This window comes from Rhinichthys klamathensis, unplaced genomic scaffold (assembly GCF_029890125.1).
Source record: "Rhinichthys klamathensis goyatoka isolate OS25496 unplaced genomic scaffold, OSU_Roscu_1.1 h1tg000169l_1, whole genome shotgun sequence".
Taxonomy (NCBI): domain Eukaryota; kingdom Metazoa; phylum Chordata; class Actinopteri; order Cypriniformes; family Leuciscidae; genus Rhinichthys; species Rhinichthys klamathensis.
The window spans coordinates 1179529-1204070 of NW_026606700.1; the positions used below are offsets into that span (position 1 = coordinate 1179529).

At 38.0% G+C, this 24542-nt stretch overlaps 1 protein-coding gene across 1 annotated transcript in view; it reads left to right on the plus strand.

Moving 5' to 3' along the window:
• Positions 1-24542, plus strand: part of agbl4 (AGBL carboxypeptidase 4) — a 371132-nt gene that overhangs the window by 320333 nt on the left and 26257 nt on the right. Inside the window, exons 8-9 of the mRNA XM_056259613.1 lie at positions 676-790; positions 3490-3601. Of these exons, the coding sequence (XP_056115588.1) occupies positions 676-790; positions 3490-3601 (227 nt within the window). The remainder of the gene's footprint in view (positions 1-675; positions 791-3489; positions 3602-24542) is intronic.

Consider the following 24542-nt stretch of genomic DNA (forward strand, 5'->3'; position numbering starts at 1 on the left):
AGTTCGGACTTGTTGTAATTCTGAAGAGGGCTTTTATGCTTAACTGAAGTTTGGTCAATATGAAGCTTCAAAGTCACCTGCCCTGCCACCTTAATAACACACACATGCGGATATGCATGAATAAATATAGGAACTTCAAGCAATTAGATAGCATAGCAGTGTGGCCTGCCTCTGTGCCACATTGACTCAATTAGAGAGCTTGTTATGCCTCCATTAGCACTAATGAGCAGGACAGAGTGGGTGAGGGGTTGAAGAAGATGAGGGAACGAGATGGGGTCTGCCCTCTCTCACATGCACACTCCTGCTCTCTCTTTCTATGCTTCTTGTTTACCTGTCAATTATTCGCTCTCTATACAGGGCAAATGGAAGGACAAGTGACCGCCACTATCGACATGCCTTTCTCTCCGTCTCTCTTTCTCATTTTGTTGCTCTAATTAGTATGATCTTTGCTTCTCAGCTGTATAAATCTCTCTCTTTCATTCTTTGTTGACTGTTTCATTCCATTTGTATTGACTGGAGATGTACGTCTCTGATATCAGCTTCTGATTTTTATGCCTTTTACGGTCCAATATTTTTTTTTTTTTTTTTGTCTTTCAAACTCAATTTGCACTGGGATGAACTTTTGCATGTCAAGCGCAAGGCTTAATTGTGTGTATTTGTGTGTCTTTACTGCAGGTTTCATTGACTTTCTGGTCAGCCACCATCCCACCGCTCAGGTCCTGCGAGATCATGTGATCTTTAAGATTGTCCCCATGCTCAACCCTGACGGCGTGTACCTGGGAAACTACAGGTCAGCTGAAACGAACGAATGCACCCATAATATTATTTATGGGTGACATATTATATGACAACAGTCATATAGTTTCCAGTATCACAAATCTTATGGTTTATACTAGTAATTTAAATATAATATAGATATTTAATATAGACGCGCTGCATGTTTCAGAGTAAAGCGCAGCACTGTGTTCATTTTCAGTTTCGATTCTCAGTAAATGCATCTCTTCAAGTGCTCTGTGTTTGAGTAGCTTATAATTTGCATTTGGGAATGCAACATGCGCCAACCATCTTCCTAGATTCGTAATGCGAATCGTTTATAAATCTGTTGTCAACAAAGAGCGTTAAGGTCTCACTGAGTTTTCCTCAAAAAATAAAAGCTCAATGTTTTAATGTTTTAAAGCAAAGAAATTAGGACAACCGTAAATGTAAGTATTGTAATTTTACTGTTGTTCTGTAAAATAAAGTAATAATAATAACAAGAATAATTAATAACAAGTCTGTTAATACTTTTATTATATATTGTATTATAATATAATGTATTATGATTTCTTCATTTTATAGTACAATAGTATGTGCTATTGCTATAGTAAGATATTTCTTTTATAGATATTTTTAATAATAATGATTGCCAGTTTAGGTTTTCCTTCTTTAGCTTCTTTATTTTTTTACGTTACTATATTATGTCATCATACTCAAAGCCCCTGATCTGCCACAGTATTTTATAAGATATTTTACATGAGTAAACATCTACAGATGTGAATTGGAACACAAGTGTGGCCATTCTACTCTAGGGCTGCAGCTGGTGTTGTCACTGCTGCACGGCAGGTGTTGTCTTCACTCCTAATGCCATTATTGGCTTTTATATAGTGGTGCCGATCATTCTGAATACAGCTGTGGCCAGCTACGTTTTCCTATAGGCCTCCAGAAACTGCGTCAGTGGCTGCCACCTTGTGACGGCTTTGTGAACTGCAGAGGTGGATCAATGGTTCAATGGTGGTGACAGGGCTGACATACGACATACGCCACCACTGACCCTTGAAGGTGCTCTCAGCAGCAACTTTAACCGATGCTGCCTCACAGAGAGCCATTGAGATCCATAATTAGAGATCAGATCTATTTCTCTCTCTCTCTCTCTCTCTCTCTCTCTCTCTCTCTCTCTCTCTCTCTCTCTCTCTCTCTCTCTCTCCTCTCCCTCTCCCTCTCCCTCTCCCTCTCCCTCTCCCTCTCCCTCTCCCTCTCCCTCTCTCTCTCTCTCTCTCTCTCTCTCTCTCTCTGTGCTGAATCAGTAGTTTTTCAGTTGAGAGAGAGGCTCAAGCAGATGCAGGAGGGGATGTGGGATCAATCCTTGCTGACTGGGGATTAGTGTTGTTCTGAGAGCAGCAGCATTGACTACAGGTTCAGCTCAAAGTCACAGTCACAGAGTCTCAGCTGGACAGCAGCAGGGACTCAAGGCATCTGTCCGGCCCCCACATCAGTCCACTGCCTCAGGGAAAGGAAAATAACAAACAGAGACCTGTAGGAAAGATGGCTTGAGATGACATGTGTCCAATGGTGTGGAAGAAAAAAACACTCAATGTTGCCCAAAACACCAGAGATCTGCGCTTTATGTCTGTAAATGTGGAGCAGTGTTGTTGTCTTTATTATGGACCATGATTGCTTTTAAGATACAGGCATTAAAGTGTTTTATATACATGATTATAGTATAATAACTTTAATTTTGAATTCTCAAAGTATAGTGTCATTTGAAATAGTTCACCCAAAGAAAAAAATTGTCAACATTTATTTAAGCTATGCCTGACTTTCTTCTGTTGAACACAAAAGATATTTTAAATAGATTAAAAAAGGTCAGTGCCATGTTTTTTTTTTCCAGTGTTGTTTTAGACAACGTTAACTTTCATTTTATGAACAAATCTGTTGCATAATTCTTCAAAATATCATCTTTTGTGTTTCACAGAAGAAAGTCGAGAGACATGAGCTTGAGTAAATAATGACACTATCCCTTTAAAACACTTTTGTTAACCTAATCATGATCTAGCCACAATGAAAGTGTGTAAACAGCATTTGAAATCTGAATTAAAGTGAGAAATATGTAATTCAAGTGATCTGCTGATTTTGGCATGTTTATGACCGACGTCACAGCCTTTACCTTAGCCTTCACAGCAATTTGGTGTTTTTCACCTCTCATTTGCATAAAGTTGATTACTCCACAACTTTTTGATGATTACTCCTCTCCACTGTCAATCCCACAATCCCCTGTGTGAGCCTGCTGCTCATCTCCCATAGAGAATGAATTGAAAACACTCTCTCTGCTCTGCTCACTCCGCACGAGTGGACTTGTACTGTGTGTGTGATTTTCTGCAGTTCTGACTGCAGAATCTGTGTGGATTTCACTTCGAGCTTGACTGTGATGATGTTGAAACTCAATAACTTTTTACCACTTCAAGTAAATAACATAAAAACTTGAAGTTTCACTTGATTAGTTTTTATTTCTGTTACACTGCACTGGATAGCCCCACCCACATTGAATCCTATTGGTCCAAAGTCCCTCTCTCCATGGCTGTATATTCAACATCAAAGCATATTCGCTGTGATATTGTCGCTTTGCACAGTATTTTGCTCTCAGTAAGGTCTCACAAAGAAGAGAACGGTGTTGGTGTTTTGTCATTTTTTATTTATTTAGTTGAACTGTTGATTTGTTTGTTTCTATTTTAGGTGTTCTCTAATGGGCTTTGATCTGAACCGTCATTGGCAGGACCCTTCCCCTTGGGCCCACCCCACTCTACATGCCGTCAAACAACTTATTGTCCAAATGAACCATGACCCAGTGAGTATCCAATATACTAAAGCAGCAAAACCCCAAATGCAACCTACAGTCTATCAACAAGAGGACAATAGAAGAAAGTGATGACTTATAGTGATATTCTGCTGTCTTGTCTTTCCTTTAGTAAAACGCATTCTGAATCCTTTCTGATATCTTTTGAAAATGGTATTTTTCTTTTTTATGAATGAAAGAAAAATTTTTTATCCAAAATAAATTTTTGAGCAAGTACATAACCAGCCAGTGTTCAAAACTATCAGCTTGCCTTAGCTCGATTCAAAACGGTAAGCTTGTAATAATGTTTTTAACTCCAGTGGTACTGGTGGATTTCCGCGGGAAATTCGAGCTTGTCTTTGCGTCATTACGTCACATCTGTACACATAAAGAAGGAGTCTCGGTTAGTATAAGCTATATTGCGAGTTTGGATGTTGAGGTGGAGATTTATAGCCTTTTTTTTTGTTACAGCACTTGATATAATTAAACCTATCCATTTGATGGCGGATCCAGTAAGGTTCAAAAGACAATCACCAGTGATAACTAGAGATTCACCCGTTGTAAAATGCAAAAGACTTCGGACTTCGGAGTGGCTACAGAAAAAAAGAGACTGCAACCGGACCCATGCGAAAACAAGGATATAAAGGATTATTAGGAACACCTGTTCAATTTCTCATTAATGCAATTATCTAATCAACCAATCACATGGCAGTTGCTTCAATGCATTTAGGGGTCTGGTCCTGGTCAAGACAATCTCCTGAACTCCAAACTGAATGTCAGGATGGGAAAGAAAGGTGATTTAAGCAATTTTGAGCGTGGCATGGTTGTTGGTCCCAGACGGGCCGGTCTGAGTATTTCACAATCTGCTCAGTTACTGGGATTTTCACGCACAACCATTTCTAGGGTTTACAAAGAATGGTGTGAAAAGGGAAAAACATCCAGTATACGGCAGTCCTGTGGGCGAAAATGCCTCGTTGATGCTAGAGGTCAGAGGAGAATGGGCCGACTGATTCAAGCTGATAGAAGAGCAACTTTGACTGAAATAACCACTCGTTTCAACCGAGGTATGCAGCAAAGCATTTGTGAAGCCACAACACGCACAACCTTGAGGCGGATGGGCTACAACAGCAGAAGACCCCACCGGGTACCACTCATCTCCACTACAAATAGGAAAAAGAGGCTACAATTTGCAAGAGCTCACCAAAATTGGACAGTTGAAGACTGGAAAAATGTTGCCTGGTCTGATGAGTCTCGATTTCTGTCGAGACATTCAGATGGTAGAGTCAGAATTTGGCGTAAACAGAATGAGAACATGGATCCATCATGCCTTGTTACCACTGTGCAGGCTGGTGGCGGTGATGGTGTAATGGTGTGGGGGATGTTTTCCTGGCACACTTTAGGCCCCTTAGTGCCAATTGGGCATCGTTTAAATGCCACGGCCTACCTGAGCATTGTTTCTGACCATGTCCATCCCTTTATGGCCACCATGTACCCATCCTCTGATGGCTACTTCCAGCAGGATAATGCACCATGTCACAAAGCTCGAATCATTTCAAATTGGTTTCTTGAACATGACAATGAGTTCACTGTACTAAAATGGCCCCCACAGTCACCAGATCTCAACCTAATAGAGCATCTTTGGGATGTGGTGGAACGGGAGCTTCGTGCCTTGGATGTGCATCCCACAAATCTCCATCAACTGCAAGATGTTATCCTAACAATATGGGCCAACATTTCTAAAGAATACTTTCAGCACCTTGTTGAATCAATGCCACGTAGAATTAAGGCAGTTCTGAAAGCGAAAGGGGGTCAAACACAGTATTAGTATGGTGTTCCTAATAATCCTTTAGGTAAGTGTATATCTGAAGGGCTTTAAATGTAGTCCCGTAATGCTTGTTGTTAACATTAACAATTTGAGAACAAAGTATAATTTGCACGGTTTGACATGATATGATAAGCGATCATTAGATTTAATCAGCATGATTTACTGCTATGGTTTTATTCCCCTAAGTTGGTCAGAACAAAAGTGGTTGTTACTTGTTCAGATGACATTTTCCGGTGAAAATTCGTATGTTGGTCATACTTCCAAAAAGTAGAATCTGTGATTCTGAATGACAGTCTCCACACCGGCTCGGCGACTGACAGCCGCACGTTCTCCTCAAAACATTGGATTCATCCGCGCTGTGCCGTGCCGAGGCACAACTCACATAAAGTTGATAATTCCGCGAATAACTGCAATTGCTAATTTCGAACAGAGATGGCGAGAAAGAGGAAAAACTACGGACTGCAGCTTTAAATACATTTATATTTAATATAATTTTTACAGAAATTGGAATTGAACCTCATTGTCTGTTGCGCACAATTGCAGACAGTATTCTGAGCGTTTTTTTTATTCTTTATTAACTCTTTCTCCACCATTGACGAAAATTTCCGGCTTTCCGTGTTTTCACTGTTATACGGTAGCGGCCGCTACGACACATCTTCTGAAAGTGTACTGAATCTCCTAAACAAAAGACATTTGAAGAAGAAGCAGAAACAAGCGATAGCAAATGTATAGATGCATATGTAAAATAACGCGATCATCAACATATCATCAACAGCATATAAATCAAAACTGCCTAAGGTTACTGAATGAAATGTCGACCCAGGATGAGCTATGGGACTGTCCAAGCTTTGGGGGTGTTGATGGACTCGATTCACTCGCCTATTACTGTATACATATATAAGCTCCTTCACTATTATCAACAGCTATTGTGTTTCTCAGGAGCTAATTACCCTCCTCCATCCCCAGCTCCTCCTCTCGTGCAGTCAGTATGGCATTCTGATTCCCCTTGTATCAGAATAAATTCTTAAATTATGTTGTACTTTAAAATCTTGAATAAATGAAATTTAAATCTGCAATACATTCATGTTGGTTCTGTTCTGTTTACTCTGTTTATTGCTGCTCTCCCTGCTCTTATCCATGCTAGGCTGGATGGATGCTCAGGGAGTTCTCGCCCAGAACAGAACCATACCGCCAATCCAAACTGCAGGCTAATTGTCAATCGCATTTGACGATAGTGGTCCTGACAGAAATGCGCTTTTCTCAGCTTTTTGATAAAAAATTTACTTTTTTTATGAAGTGTTGTCAAAAATGAAGCTAGAATAAAATGTTTTTTGTTTGTTTGTTTGTTTGCCTAAAAGCAGAGGCTATGTTCTTTCTTTTGATATATTGCATGTTCAGATATTCATACAAAATATTATGGGGGGCCATGAAAATTTTGTGAAAATGATCAAAAATGCTGGCGGTGGCGGGCAACTTAAAAAAGAAAAAAATACCCTGGTGGGGAAAGAGTTAAAAAATAATCATGTTTTCAAACTGAAATTTCATCTGCCATGATTGGTTGATTGATAGATCCTGCCCCAAAACTGACAAATTGATATTTCATAGCACCAATAAATTGCTATGTTTTATATGCTGGGAGGAAACAACCTTCTCATGGCTCACTTATAGTTCTCTCTGTATGTTAAACTAGATTAGTAGAAAGTATTTTAACATTGAGATTTATGCACAAGGGCACACATTTACACTTTGTCTTTGAAAGGTTATGTATAGTATGTATAACAACCTTGCTCAGCATATAGGAACCAATGTACGTTTAAAAAGCAGCTACAACTCAGCATTTTTCTCAATGAGTGTGTCTGTGTGAGTGTTTGCACTCCCTCTGCCCAGGTGTGTCTCCCACACACACTCTAGCTCGTCTTGTCTTTTGTTTGAGAAAGCGCCGCCTCAACTTCCTTTATGTTCATTATAGCAGAAGAGTGAGGTTGTTGGATTAGTGAAGGTCAGATGCTGTCCTGGGAATCGTCTGCCCTTTCCTGCTCTTTCACATCCTGATAAGACCGGCAGGCACACTCCGGAGCGGAGGGCAGCGCCACGCGGCTTAACCTTTCCCCCAGGCCTGACACACTGATCAATGTGTTGCTTCACGGCAGAGTGATCTGCTCATGTCCCTCACATCCCGACAACCACACACACATATGCTTCATTACGTTGTGAAGTTAGATGTGAGGAACATTGCATAGTAACATAGACTTAGACTTTCCACGGGTCCTAAATGGATCCAAACAAGCAACCTTGTAACTTTTACTTAATCACTCAGTTTGTTTGAGCACACTGACCAGCCTGACACAACAACATTGGTTTAATCGACCAATAGCAGACATGGAAAGTGTTTGGGGAAATCTGTCTGAAAATGGATTGAAGTCTGTCATTACATTCAACAAAAAGTCAAATTTTACTCACCAAGGCTGCATTTGTTTGATCAAAAATACAGTAATATTATTACAGTTTAAAATAACTGTGGTCTATTTTAATATATTTTAAAATGTTATTTATTCATGTGATGTAAAGCTGAATTTTCAACATCGTTACTCCAGTCGTCTTCGGTGTCACATGATCCTTCAGAAATAATTTGAATAAGCTGATTTCCTGCTCAAGCATAGGCGGAAATCGCGGGGGGGTCGGGGGGGTCAGGACCCCCCCCCCCCCCCCCCCTATCTGAGGGTTGTCCCCCCTAAAATATCATTAAAATATGTGTTTTGTAAATAAAATAATGATATATTCTTAAAATAATTGTTTAAGAAATAAAATAATACAAATGCAAACGGGCCAACAACAAAAAAACATTTTAAACATTTTGAGTCCCTTGCCTCAAAGTGCTTCCACTGCCTCCGCCCCTTTTTACCTCACCACCGAGCACCGAAACACACGCATTCCGGTGGCGGGAGAGATGAACTTTATGATTAGTTGTGGAACTCCAGTAAGTCAATGTTATTTTATTCACTTTAAACATCGGATGAAGTGATTATTTTCTCTTTAATATAGATGATGCATTGCTGAGTCATTAATAAATCATGTCAAAAAACAAATATATGATTGTGTAGGCCTACTAAATGTAGGCTACTTGTCACTGATGTAGTCTGCTATGTTAGCGATTATAACGTTTAACGTTAACGTTACCCTTGTTTAATACAGTCTGCGTTTACCTAGCTTGTTTAATACAGTATATATCCCCCCCCCCCCCCCCCACACACACACACACACACACACGTGATGTAACGTTAGTTTTGTAGATTAACGTTACTAGTCCAAGTGCGCATTTAGATTGTAACTTTTTCACTGTGATTTAGTTGGTTTATATCATTTAATATAGGTAATCTAATATAATATCACACGAAGAGTGCATTTTTTCTCCAGATATCAGCATGATAACAAATGTGATTTTATACAAGTTTAATAAACAAGAAGTTAATATTAAGTGATGTACATTTTAGACACCATAATATTACCAACGAAAATAGTTGAAAACTAAGCCACAGCACTGAGAAACACACCGAGGTGTTTCCTTACTGAATGAATCAGCTTTTTGAACAATCAGTTGAATGAATCTCAATGACTCATTTATTAACAGTGACTTACTGCCTCCTACTGGCGGTTTTAATTCCACATTTAAAGTATCTTTTCATGTTTTAAATAATTTCAAATATAAATATTTAACATTTTATTTTTAAAATGTCATAATATTTTCTATGTCTGTGTAAAAACATCTAAATGCTACTTTAACCCTCATTTATCTTTGGGGTCTATGACCCCAATCGACTTTTCCGTAGTAAATAAAACATGGTTCCCGTCATCTCAGTTGCATAAAATTGTGTCACTTTTTCTACATTATCTATCTATACTCACAATATTCACTATACACTGGGCTTGATTCAGTTGTTCTAAAGGTATGTAAAAAAAAAAAAAAAAAAAAATTGTATTTTGGTGGCCCGATGAATGAAAAAGCTGACTAAATTGACCAGAAAATTCTTTTCCAAAATAATTTTTTTTGTAAATAAGTTGTTTTGTGTAAACAACTTATTTACAAAGAAATCTACATTTTTTGTAAATAAGTTGTTTACACAAAACAACTTATTTACAAAAGAGATAATGGTTTTGAATAATTTTTTGGTCAATTTAGTCAGCTTTTTCATTAAACCAGAAAGAAACTTTGAGAAAAAGGATAATGGAACGGTCTCCATGCTACACTAATAATAGTAGTAAGGCTTTCCTCGGTGTACACGTACAATTTTGCCTGTATGATTGGTGTCCCCTTCAAAAATTGCTCTTGAGAATTGTTATGTTTATTGTCCCCCCCCCCCCCCCCCCCAACATTTTGATGAAATTTTCGCCCCTGTGCTCAAGAAACATTTCTTATTATATTCAATGTTAAAAACAGTTGTGCTGCTTAATATTTTTGTGAAATATTTTTGTAGAAACCGTGATGCATTTTCTTTCAAAAGAACAGCATTTATGTAACCTGGCCCTAGCCAGATGAATTTCGCTCCGCCTAGCTTCACTCATCCATCTGGAACCGATCCATTGAAATGGCGTTTCAGAAGGCTGGGCCTTATCAAAAATCCTTGCATATGATTGGATAAGCCACTTGTCTGTCATCTTTATCGACGTGCTATTTCAACCACTCACACCGAAGCCAACCCGTGACGCTGAAGAATCCGGTCGGGAGAAGGCACTGATCTATATAACATTGTTTCCACCAACAAAAGCCTTAAGAGCCGTTCTCTGATGTTCTTTTAATGAAACAATATTAGGTAGATTGGACAACACGGATGAAATAGCAGCATCAATGTTAACGCTTGTTTCCTCGATGCGAGCCGCCATTGTTGTCTGAATCAAAACAGTCTCACGGTCGCTTCTCCACTATGTCACATCTATGTAACTCCCGCCCTGCGTCCTGATTGGCTAAACCATAAAGTTGGTTGGAGAAATCACTCTCAATGGAAGAGGTTCCAGATGGATGTGAGTGAAGCTAGGCGGAGCGAAATTCATCTGGCTAGGGCCAGGTTAGCATTTATGTGCAATAGAAACCTTTTATAACATATATATGTCTTTTGATCAATTTAATCCATCCTTGCTGAATAAAAGTATTAATTTCTTTCAATAAATTCTTTCAAAAACATCTCACTGACCCAAAGGTGTGTGTGTGTGTGTGTGTGTGTGTGTGTGTTATAACAGCACAATGATCATTTCCCAGATTGCCTGTTAAATTTCCCTGAATTGCAGTTCAGTAAAATTCTGCTTCTTTTCATTCCGATTCAAGTTCCAATCCAACCCTGATGGGAAGGAAAAGAAAAGAGAATAAAATATGCGGCTAGTGTAGACAGATGTGTAAGATGCTGGTTTTATGAGAAGAGAGTGCACATGAGAGAGGGACTCTGGGGAGAGGTAAACATTTCATAGCTCTCTCCGGATCCCACACTTTGGTCCTTGTTTCATTCCCTTCTGTCCTTTTAAAGAGATTTAGTGGGGTTTGGGAAATCATAGTCCCTTTCTCTTTTTTTATGTAGTTGTTGCTAATAGCAAGCTCACAATAAGTTTGAGTAGGTGCCAGTTTAAGCACATTAAGGCAGAAGTTCACCTATCACTTAGAGGGGTCACCAAGGGAACATATCCAGGAAAATGTTATTTCCCTTGTATGTAAGTAGTCATTAAGCTGATGCTTTTATCCAAAGCGACTTCCAGTGCACTTATTACAGAAACAATCCACCTGGAGTTTAGTTGCTCAAGGCAATGTTCCACAAATCCTGACAGCCCTTCGTGAACCACGAGTAGGGACGTCACAAGCACTGATGTTAACACACTGATGTTATTTTGTGCTAAAGTAATGTTTTTGGCCTGGCTTTCTTGTCTTTATTGAATGGCACATGTTCTTGTTATCTTATCACATTTAATTTGGACTGCAAACTCTAGGAAAATATGATTTCTTTTGCCATGGTGCTGTAGATTTAGCTGTGAAAGTGTAGATTCAGCACCGCTGAAAAGCTGAGCTGAAATCTACAAACTTTTGGTTTCCATTTCAGATAATCATACACAACACCAGCCCTTATATTAATTTGCAACTACCTTGTATGATGTGATCTAACAGCCATATATTAGCCCTTTTCTTTTAAGATATCTAATACAAAATATAAGCATTAGCGTATCTAAGTAATGCCAGTCATGTCAAATTACCTTTATTTATATAGCGCAAACAGTGATAACAGGGAAATAATTCAAGGATGCAAACAGTTCATTTCGGCTGTACATTAGCTCTAAAAGAAAATAGGGAAACACTTTAGAATACTGTTCCGTCATTTATGTATAACTTCACAGGAACACATGAGTAATGTGGTATTAACATAGTAACTGCTGTTAACTAACAAGAAATCGTTTCGCTAGATAAGACCCTTATTTCTCGGTTGGGATCGTGTAGAGCGTTTAATGCTGCATTGAAACCGCAATTTGGGCCTTCAACCCATTGGTTCCTGTTGAAGTCCACTATACACTCTTAAAAGAAATGGTTCTATTTAGAACCAGAAATGGTTCTATCACCCGCTTCATATATGGAACTCCAAAATGGTTCTATATAGAACCATTTTAATAGGTTCCATAAAAAGAACCCCAAATGGTTCTTTAAATCCAAGTTAGATGGTTCTATTTAGAACCATTTAGGGGTTCTATATTATTAAACCAGTTAATTATATGAATACAAAAATAACCAATCCAGAAAATTCCAAAAGTTTCAATTTATTAAATTGATCATACAAAAATATTAGTGTCATACTTAAAATTGCACATCCGTATACTCTGTATTATACAGCAAAACTTTTTTTTACATTTAAGATGTTAAATTACATTCAACCATTTAGTTTGAATTATTTAATTTAAGCATTTTCACTTAGCAATAAGCATACATAAGCTTGTTTATGTACTGTATGTACATGTACAGTACTTAACTTTTACATGCATCTCTGAAATGAGGAAAAACAATACAATATATTTTTGATATTTGACAAAGCAGATAAAAAACAATACATGAACAATTAAAACATCTAATAAATAGCACTACAACTTACACAAGTTGACAGTACATTTTTAGTACAGGTATTGGTGTTCTTGTGTCATGCTCTTGTTTAAGTTTATGCATATATTTTTGAATAAAAGTCATTGTGCGACTGGAAACAGGCATTCCACAGTCTTTGTCATGTCTGCCTCCATTATAATGCTGCTGACACTTTCAGTCTTGAGGAGATCAGGAGAGCCGTTAAACACTGGTTGGTGTAGGACCTTTGGGTTCCTGTAAAACAAATATTTTACCTTTTGAGTGTTTTTCACCAATTAACAGAAGTCATCAAATAGACCAAAAATTACCCCATAATTTACCAACAAGCCAACCTATGTGTATGACTTTATTTCTTCACTTAAACAAAATCTGAGATATATTTAATAATATCCTAGCTCTTCCAAGCTTTGTAATATGTTTGAATGTCAACATTACTGATGAACATTCAACATGCTACCACATCAGCTCCAGTTTGATTACTTTGAATTTCATTGATTCTTTCATTCTTGCGACTGAATCGTTCATGACAACACGGATATGACAGCTAGGCACGTGACACGCAAGAACCAACAAGACTCATAATTATTGATGTGGAGCTGATGTGCCACCCCATTGGATGTTATTCTCTTATCTATACATAGTCTAATTATAGCAACCTATCTTGGCAAATTTAATCTTTTTTTTTATCTCACTAACGTACCATTTGTATGTAACATTTTGCTTTAGAAGACAAGTATTAACCCCTGGAGTTGACGTAACGAAGTCGACGTAAACTACACATTCGAGTTAATCGATAAAATCGATGTATCGCCCAGTCCTACTGACTAATATTTTTATATTTGCATGAACAGTTCCTTTAATTCAAGTCAAGTGCATCAAATGTTAATGAAAATACAGAAGACTTTATACTTACACTATCTACACAGTAGAGGAAGGTGGCGTTTTCTTTAAATAGTGCTGGCAATAAAATGAGTGCAGCATTCCTAACGAGACCTACAAACAGATACAAATTATTGTCCATTAGGTACAGAAATCAATTAAAGGCATAGTCACCCAAAAATGAAAATTCTGTCATCATTCACTCACTCTTGTCATTTTAAACTTATATGGCTTTACTACTTCAGCATAACACAAAAAAATATATTTTGGAGAATGTTGGTAACCGAACAATGCTGGTACCCATTCACTTCAATTATATGGACACAAAACTAATGCAGCAGGTCAATGGGCACCGCCATTGTTCGGTTACCATCCTTCTTCAAAATATCTTTTGTGTTCTGAAGAAGAAAGTCATAAAGATTTGAAATGACAAGAGGTGAATAAATTATGACAATTTTCATTTTTGGGTAAACTATTCCTTTAATACTTTCACTATTTTAATGCCATGTTTTCACTCATTCAATTTAACCTTTACATTGACAATGCAACGTTACACTGGGCATGGAATAGATAGGTTGGATGGGGAAAATTGTGGTTACCTTCTGTGGTTTCCTCTTCCTTCCTTCTTTTTTTACTTCCTTCTTTTGCACTCCTGATGATGTTTGGGCACCATTTCATTTAGAGATGTTTCCATGTTCTTCGCCAAGTCTGTTCCAAACCTCATCGTCATTTCATGCAGCATCTTTAAAAAATACAAAACATTTGTTTACTTCAGGTGCTTATATCCAAATTACACACTTTCAGCCAAACAAGTTCCTTAAAGTCAGCATGAACTGGAGGTTGCAATTGACTACCATATAGTGAAGCATTTCCGAGAATGTTCAATAAGAAAAATACTGGGCGTGGTAATCAAAATTCTTACATGCGTTGAGTCCCACTGCTGGCCAAGGTTTGGCAACAAATGAGCCCTCATCCTCACAGGGTTTTTGTCTGTAAACATGAATACAATGATGAAGTCTTTTTATACAGGATATTCATTTTACTTGCCAAAATACAGTCTGCTTAAACAGTTTAAACAATGTTACTTACTGAGTACAAGATATTTGAGGCACTTCAGTTTCCAGGCTGTTTGACGAAAAAGAAAAAATATAAATTAAGATTAAGATAAGGATTTTAAGCTTGCTTAGCACAAGTTTGTTTATTTAGCAACAATGTTTAATATTTAACAACACAGACTTACTTTTTTAACTTAAGTTCTTTTTGTCAACCATCGTTACCTGGGGGGAAAAGAAAACAGAGCATAAATAACACTTCACAAACCAACTATGCATTAAACACACCTACACATTTAACCATGTGCTATCACCACTTTAATCCAGCGCATGCATCACGGTAAACAATGAACATAAGAGTATGTGCGGATACGAACGCTGCACTGACTGCAACCGTGCAGTTTTAATGGAGACCGGCCGGAAGTTCTCAACTGTAACGTTAGCAGTGTCCACTCACCTGCTGAGTTTAGCTCCAACCCTGATAAAACACACCTGAACAAGCTAACGTTAGTCAAGATCTTCGGGATTAAGTTACTGAAAAGTAACAGTCTGATCTGGGTTGGAGCTAAAAACTGCACGAAAGTGGACCTCGCGGGCCAAAGTTAACAGTTAAGAACGTCTAACGTTACACCTTCAACACATCAATTCAATTCATTAAAGAAAAACGAGCGTGCGCTTCATTGAAATTAAAATTCACGCTTCTGTCTCGAAGCTCGTCTCCTTATAACACAGCTGTCTTATTGTTATTGACCATTTCATTAACTATAACAAGCAAATAAAGGGAGACTGTAACTTAATTACTTTAAAAACCGGAGCAAAATCAATTTAACAGGGCTTTCTGAACCGACGGCTGACGAAGCCCATCGGTGCTAACTTACACAGCAGTGTTTTTAACTGAGGTAGCTGCTAAATATAATCCATTTTGCTTCTAGTATCAGTATTTAACACAAGGACTATACTCTAACCAATAGAAATATGAACTGCAATACTAAATATTTCAGTAAAATGATTTCAAAAATGTAAAAACTTAACTTACCTGAGGGTATGAACGGGCAGAAATGGCGGACTCCTCAGCACTGTTGCCAACTATTTTCTAAGGAAAGTAGCTAACGCATTCCCTAAAAGTCGCTAAATGTCGCTAGATGACGTCATACGCTAATTAGCATATTCATGACGTCATCGCGTCGTACTTGCGTTCTGCCATGCCTAATGTGTTTTCTCTCTAAATTTATGCTCACATTCTGTATTTTAATATAATATAATATGAATGTCCAATAAAGCTGTTCTCATTATATTATTTTTGTCAGACAGTAGAACAAGTAGGCTAACTATGATATAGGCTAGTGAATGACTAAATTTTTTTATATGTGTAAAATTATCTGAATTGAGAGAGTTCGGGAAATGGGTGAAAGCTCTGTGATAGTGAGTATTACAATAAGCACAAGAAAAGAACGGAATTAAAATGGTCAAACAAAACTCTTTAAAAATAAAACAAAAGAGAAGCTGATAAGTGACAAGTCCGTGAAAAAAAAAAAAAAAAAAAAACTGGCGCGAGCTCAACACATGCATGTGCTGCTGCTCGTCTCAGCCATTCACTGAACAAGGTAGACGCCGCTAGAGAGAGAGAGACGGCCGGGAGAAGGCAAGACCTCGCGCTCGCAGGACAGTACTGGCAACATCTGGAGATTACTGAGGTTTGTGTGAAAAGTCGCTAGATATGTCGCTAGTCGCTTTTAAAAAAAAAATGTCGCTAAAGGGGTCTGAAAAGTCGCTATAAATAGCGACAAAGTCGCTAAGTTGGCAACACTGCTCCTCAGTTTGAAAAATTAACTGTCACTTGTAGGTTCATCTTCGCCAATCCACCAATAGGAATAGCTGGGTTTCAGTCACGTGATTATGATGACGCGCGAAATTCAGATGGAGGGCAGGGAGTGAAGAGCGCAATGGACGAGATGGAGGAAAGTCCGTACTGTACTACTTTACACGCTATTACAAGAGAAAGATATAAACAAAAAATCAAACATATGTTGGACGTGATCCTTACGTTATGAAGAGGAGCGATTTTCAACTGAATTGAAAGATTTTCCTGCCATCGAGGCGGTAGATATCAGCAACTACCTCGTCTTACAGACATACTTTGACTTTACAAAGTTCGGAAACGTTACACATTACACAAACATAGCCACTTAAGTTGTATTAACTCACATTTGATGAAGTGATCCCTGCACACACGGGCATTTTCCCATTCGGCTCCTCCCGACCGCAGACGTAGGTTTGCAAGCCGTTTTCCCGGAGTTTTCCGGTCAATTTCTTGCATTTTCCCCCCTTATGAACAACAACTTTTGGTACACGATAAAACCTCCTCGTGGTTTGATCAATTTAAGTAACCATAAACGACGCAAGACATGCATTTTGAGTTTGTTATAGTGCTTTCTAAATACAGCAAATCACTTCCTGCCCTCCATTTGCATTTCGCGCCATGGCAACGCAGTGGCGTGACGTCATATGAAAACAAGCTATTCAAGGATGATGCAACGCATATACGCCACCAGAGGGCATTTTTACGATTATTATTTTTAATGTTCCCTTCGATAGATTAAACCCATAACTATATGGTACACAAAATAAAGAAAACACTTTGTTAGTTTATTATTAGGCCTATAATGTTTTATTACAAAATGATTGGTCAAAAAGGCCAACTATAATGTATTAGGAAATATAAGTTTCATGCTAATGTACAAACGTGCATAAAGAAATCTCAAATCATACATTGACTAGATATTAACATTTTGTTAACTCTGGTTTTTGACTAGTCATTCTCATGGGTCTTCTTGACTCAAAAAGCTTTGTGAATGTGTTGTGTATAATTATTGTGTAACGTGAATCTTTAGTTTACACTTCAGTCATAAAACATGAATTATAGAACCATTTTAATAAAAAAAGGTTCTTTGCTCTCCAAGGGTTCTACATAGAACCATTTTGTCGGTAAAGGGTTCTATTGGCCAAGTATGGAACCCCAGGGTTCTATATAGAACCCAGAGGAACCCTTTTTTTTAAGAGTGTATGGAGAAAAATCCTGGAATGTTTTCCTCAAAAACCTTCATTTCTTTTCGACTGAAGAAAGAAAGATGACGTGGGGATGAGTAAATTATCAGGACATTTTTATTCTGAAGTGAACTAATCCTTTAAGAACTATACAGGTTCATAATTAATGTGAATGATGTATGATTAATTCTAAAGTGGAGATCATGGCAACCCACTACTCAAGTGTTACTACATCCTTCTAAAGGAATTACTAATAATTTTGATCAGTATTCTAAAGTGAACAGCTTGAACAGAAGTCATTATAAGCTTTGACTTTTGAAGGTTTTGGATAGTAACTTTTGATGGATTTGGTGATACTTGAGTAATTGCTTGTGGATTACCATGATCTTCACTTCACTTTAGAATACTGTTCCAAAGAATTAGTAATTCCTTTAGAAGGATGTAACAATTGAGTCAATGGTAGTGGGTTGCCATGATCTCCACTTTAAAATACTGATCCAAATTGCCAGTAAGTCCTTTAGAAGGATTTAGTAACACTTTGACTCATTACTATCCAAAACCTCAAAAGCTTTCAGTGTCTCCAGTCATTACTAGAGAGTTATCATGCTTTTCACTTTAGAATACTGTTCCAAATAATTAGGATGGATTTGAAGGATTGTTGAAGGATTTGGTTATACTTGAGTCATTACTATAGGTGACCATGATCTTTACTTGGTTATGAACCTGTATATAGTAGTTCTTACTAGTCCTCTGGTCATTTTTATTTAATATGAGTTTGATTGGTTTTGTATCCATCTTAGGCTTGATTTTATAGATGCACCCCATTAAGTGGTAATCTTGGGAAATCAAGAGAAATATCAACTCTAAGAATGAGAAGTATGCTGTTGTGAGATGTGCCTGCTTTTATGAGCTGCTAATGTCTGTGTGGCAGTTTGGATTCGGATGTAGTTTTGGATTACTTTTGCGGTCGTTGTTGTTGTTGTTGTTCACAATATGGTGTGGAGAGTTTTTGACTGATAAATGCTTCCCAGTATGCACAACAGAGGAGGAGAGATCAGGATGGGGAAATGCTCCTCTCCCCAACACCACACTGAGCATCTCACAGCTATACTGACAAAAACATACAAATGCAAACAAGCACACACACACACACACATACGCAAACGCAAACACAGACTCATACAAATATTCATGCCATGCGAGATCTCAAGCCAGACTGGCATTGGCTGCGTTCTCTATGGTTAATCACATTAGACACAGCACAGATCAAAGCTATGGGATGCCAATCTCTGTGCCAGCCCAGTGACGGGGGTAATGCCCACCGGCACATTCCACCAATATGCTACACTTTGGTTCCCCATTACTTTTTTTTAAACTCAGAGTCATATCTTTCTTGTTTTTGTGTTGGGTAAGTTACTCTATAAAAGTTACTGGCTACTAATTAGGTTCAATGGAGTAATTAGATTACTGTACTAATTACTGTCTCTAAAAACTATAGCATTATTTATTACTTAATCCCATATCATCCTCGACCAGTTGAACAATACAAGGATAGACATGAAACTGCTCTTTTAAAGGGGTCATGACATGAGAAATCAAATTTTCTTTTGATCTTTGACATACAAGAGGTCTTTGCACCATTAAAACATCCTGCAAGTTTCATCGCTTAAAGAGTCCTCACTATAAACAAAGCATTTATTCATTCAAGCACAAAATACAGCTCGTTTTGGATATTGGGATACATGTGATGTCACATATGCCTGCCTCCAGAGCAAGACATCGACGAATAGTTGTACATCATCGCACCACAGGCCCCGCCCACTTGCATTCAGTCACTTAAAGCAACACCAAGTAACTTTTCCTCTGCGGTCGCCCTACAGGTTGGAAGCGGAATTGTCCATTACCGCTGTCACAAATAATTTAGCCTACCGCAGCCTACTGTCGCACGCACGCTCGTTGTAACTTGTTTATCCAGCACGATTTCATTAAAGTATGATGTATTGCGACATCAGAAACGAAGAAAAACAAAATAATGACTATTGTAACGCTTGACGTAAAGCAAGTCAAATTTGTATTTTTCTTATGTCTCATTAGAACTACAGAAACGCGACCCGATCTGGCAATCTTACATAGCGTGGTTATAGCAGATATAGGACCGCAAAGCGAATCCAGAAGTGCCTTTCACTCTGTTACGACTTAATGAACCACTGAAACGATTTTGGAAACATTATTTTAAGGTAAGAAATCGTACTTAGTGTTGCTTTAAAGGAGAACTCCGGCGCAAAATGAACCTTTGGTCTAATTACACATTGTTACCTAGTCAACCGTTATCTGAGATTTGTTTTCATGATTATCGAATGTAAATAGTTTTATCTCTAAAAACAGTTTAGCCTATAAAGCTAGTATAACGCTAGTATATTGGGCATAGTGTAATGACAAATAAAAATCGCTTGTTAATACCACTAACAAGGCTGAAAATAGCCCCACACTAACACGGTTGCATAATGATGGTCCCTACCTTCAAACTGAAGCATTGAGAACTTTGTCAGTGTCCAGATAAGAAGATATTTTAAACATACAGTCAACTTCGCGTATACAGGCAGAAGGCATCTTTGAAATACAGTCTTTACCAGTTGATCTACGAACGCCGATCCAAGTGCGCTGGTGAGAATGTGAACGAGCTATAAGTTGTGATAAGGTGAGCGCGAACAGCAGGCTTGGATCGGCGTTCGTAGATCAACTGGTAAAGACTGTATTTCAAAGATGGCTTCTGCCTGTATACGCGAAGTTGACTGTATGTTTAAAATATCTTCTTATTAAACTGTTTGTAGAGATAAAACTATTTACATTCGATAATCATGAAAACAAATCTCAGATAACGGTTGACTAGGTAACAATGTGTAATTAGACCAAAGGTTCATTTTGCGCCGGAGTTCTCCTTTAACGCCTGACACTTGGCTACACCGGATTCGAGGATCGCGTCAAAAGCAAATAGAACCCATTATACGCTGTCGACACTGCAGTATACAGATACCTGTTCACTTTACTCCACGTGCTTGAGTCTTGACAGGAGGACAAATGGAAGAGTAAATAGAAGCATAAAGGAATGTCCGCTTTGACGCGTCCTGTTTAAACAGCTCGTTTGCATCTCTGTACAGATTTCAGAAGGATATCAGCATCAGTAACAAATGTATGGTTCATTTTTAATGCTGTCCTGGAACTCTTCTGAGTATTGTGTGTTTGTTCAGAGAATTTGACCAAATATTGTTTTGTAAATGAGGCACAGTGCAATGGAGAGTTTGCAAAGAAACATTTGTTGACAGATGAAGCAGTCAGCAGTATTGGATCTGACTGCAGCCACTTCACAAATCGTAAGTAAATGACGGTTTTATATAGATAATGTTTTCAAAACACTTGCAATAGAGAGTGGCGTTGATACGGTTTCCTATTCAATGACGTTAGCCAATCATAACTGGTCTTTTACTGACAAGCCTTAAAGGAGCCACCCCTTAAAAATGGATCATAATAAAATAAAATAAAATCTGAGTCACGATCCATTTAATTATATCAAGTAAATAATATAAAATTGCATAAATTATTTTTGAACTGACCAAAGTATTTCAAGGGAGAGTATATACATTTTAATATTAGACGTTAAATCTTGGTGTTAAATCCACTATTGTTTTATATAGAATTGTTATAATATTGGAAGAACTAGTTATTCAACCCGAACCTTCATGGCAAGGACGACTTGAGCAGGACGTTTCTTAATACACTACTCATTTTGAGGTACATTGTGAGATGTTGCAACTGTAATTCCTCACCATCAGCAGTATGTCCATCAACAAACCGATGTGTATATTTCTAATTTATTGTGGTGCACATGTGGGAAGTTGGGAACTGTATCAATAACGGTGCACACGTTAGCCGAGCACTAACTTAAATAACTGATGTAACATGTCTGTAAAACAAACATCCTTTATCTTTACTCAAAGTAGTAAGAACGACAGACAATCTGCATTACACAGTTTTTGGTAATAGTGGCCCACAGCAGTAATCTGAGTTAGCCAGTTAGCAGGAGACCTACACAATAAAAAACACAAAACTACGAATTCTGAACACCCAGTAGAAAATATATACATCAATAATTATTCATACTTAAAGGTTATAATTCTGAGGAGCAAGCTGGTCCAAATAAACTGGGCTGACCCATCTTTCAAGAGCACGCGTTTTGCGAATCCCGCATTGAGATTTAAGAAGCAGTCGTCAGTAAAAGTTGTTCGCTGACCGACACGTACAACATGCATTATGCAAATTAATTTTCTAGTGACACAGAACCATCACGCAGTGGGATTCGAAAATACAATCGACTCGTAAGGCGGTTCAGAGTCGATTCTTTCTTTTAGGAGACCATAACTTTATTTATTGTGCACTTTCGACTTTGCAGAAAGTTTACATTCACAAACAACTATATCACTCACTGCATGAAAGGGAATATTCGAAAAGCCATAATAGGGGCACTTTAAAGGTTGAAAAAGAAATACTGCATCATACACACACACTCACATATACAACTGCACACACACACACACACTGTAGCACTGATACTAATTAGGCTGTTTAACAGCAGGCAGAGTTCAACGCCAAGCCAACACACACGCTCCCTGATCCCAGTATGCTAACACAGACCATGCTAAGCTAATGCATGCTAATCTGCAACACTCACCATTTAATTGCACAAACCTCTTTTGGTTAACAAACAATATTAATTGCAGTAGGCTTACACATACTGAGCCAAATATGTTTTAACCTGTGCTGGCAGAGAGTGCACTTTTAGACCATTTTATTGCACTGCCACTAATATGAAGTTTATTGCATTTCTACAGGAAATTGACAACAACTTTGTATTTGCATCGAGGATACAGCTACTTTTGTCCTAATTAATCAGTTTATTAATGCTAAGTGTTTTCATAACCTTTTTTTCAGAGGTAATGAAAAACCTTCAGGTTTATTTGTTGTTGTTGTTTGTTTTTTTGTGTCAGAAACAAGCCCATATTTAGGTACATTTTGAACACCTCATTGATCCGATTTTGTGTTCAATCCATCTCTTTGAGCACTAAAGTTACCTGAGTGGGTTTAAAAAAACGAAACAATTCGCCAAATTACACTCTCCAGTGAGCACCGGTCAGGTGAGAAAATGACTCAAAGTTAGTGATGCAAGTGTATATAATCGGTCCATGAGCGCCAAGTATTTGTTTAGGAAAAATGAAAGAGAAAGAGAAGGGGAAAGAATAAGAAAACAAATGGACCTATCTCCCGCGTAAAACGCTGCTTTTCCAGCTCATTTATCATGGAGAGAGAGGGATTCTTTTTGATTGGCTGATTACCTCGATCATTCATCATGGCCCAGATATCCCCACCAATCTGACAACAGCATTTTGGATAATTTGTTAAAGATGACAAAAGGGCCGGTATTGCCATGGTTCATTTCTGACCTTTTTAATATTAGAAAATTAATTTTCCGTCTGAAACAAATGTATTAGATCCTGTCAGGCTGGCCAGATGAATATTGCACCTTGAAACCCCCCCTTCCCTGTGTAGTTGCTGCTTCTTTTCTTTTCTCTCTCTCTCTCTCTCTCTCTCTCTCTCTCTCTCTCTCGTGTGTATGAGCCGTTGTGTGCGGTTCTGATAGTGGCAGAAAGCAGTCTTGCGAGAGAACGAGAGAGAAAGAAAGACAGATAAAGAAAGAGTTGAGACGTCCTCTGGTGTCAGACGCACCTTTCTAAGCGATCGCCGAGATTTACGGGCAATTTACGTCCATCATCACTTCCTGTCCTCCGTCCTTCCATCATCTCACATTCAGTGAATCTCTGAAATATCTGGACTTGTCTCTTTCCTTTCTCTCTTTCTTGCCCTGTCTCTCTCATGTTTTTAAGGGTACAAGGGACAAGTCAGATGAGCTTCTGGTGTTTGGTTGGAGATGGTTGGTTTGGACTGAAATGATGATTGTGATGATTTTATCCAGCTTTTTATTTGACTATTACGTTTCCTAAAACCACAGTCACTTTAGAGAATTTAGTATTATCAGTATTTCCTTTCCATGCTGAATCAATTTGGCATTAAGGGCTGTTTAGTCAAAATGATGGTCCCTCTGGTTGGAAAAATCACCATTTTAGCAATGAATAAAGTTCAAAAGAACAGAATTTATTTTTGTAACAATGTACAAATCTTTATTGTAACTTTTGATCAATTGAATGTGTCCTTGCTAAATAACTGTAATAATCTCTTTTAAAAAAATCTTATCGTCTCTAAACTTTTGAACAGTAGTATATACAGTATATATATATGAATGTCATCACAGCATTGAAAAAATACCAAAATATTGATTATTTGAGCTATTTTACCCTGCTTAATTTTTAAGTCACTTCTGTATTGAGCTTAAGAGCTGTTTACCATCCCTAATGAAGGAAGGAACAAGGATGGAAACGGTTGCGCTATATGGAACGCTGCCATTTTCCACCCTGGCAAACATCTGAAAAGCAAGATATAATCTTAACTCTGTCTGATGAGCTGTCTTTTCAAAGATCATGCGCACAGACGCCTTCCATCTTTTCTCTCCTGCTTTCGCTTTGCTTGTAATTGTGTGTTTTGACCTCAATCAGAATATTTTCCACATCACAACTGTATTTCAAGTCTTGCATTATCAAAAACCGCTCAGACTCTTTCTTTTCCCCTCGTCTGCGGAGGATGGACAAACTTCTGAGCGAGCAGAATCTGTTGCGTCCTCTCTTCATAGGTATTGCTGATGCTAAGTGCTTTGTGGTTAAATGCATCAGCTTCTAATCCTGCTTAAATCAGCACCATTTCTTAATTCATATAGATAAGCAGAGCATTTATGGGCCTTAACAGCCCAGACTAATTACTATTCCTTAGATAAGTGCTCGTCCGACTAAATTCTCTTGACCTTCCGTTTCTACTCAAAGGAGCAGATAGACGTTTGCCTCCTATCCTCACATGCAGCTTTACAAAAAGTGTGATGGGCATTAACTTTTT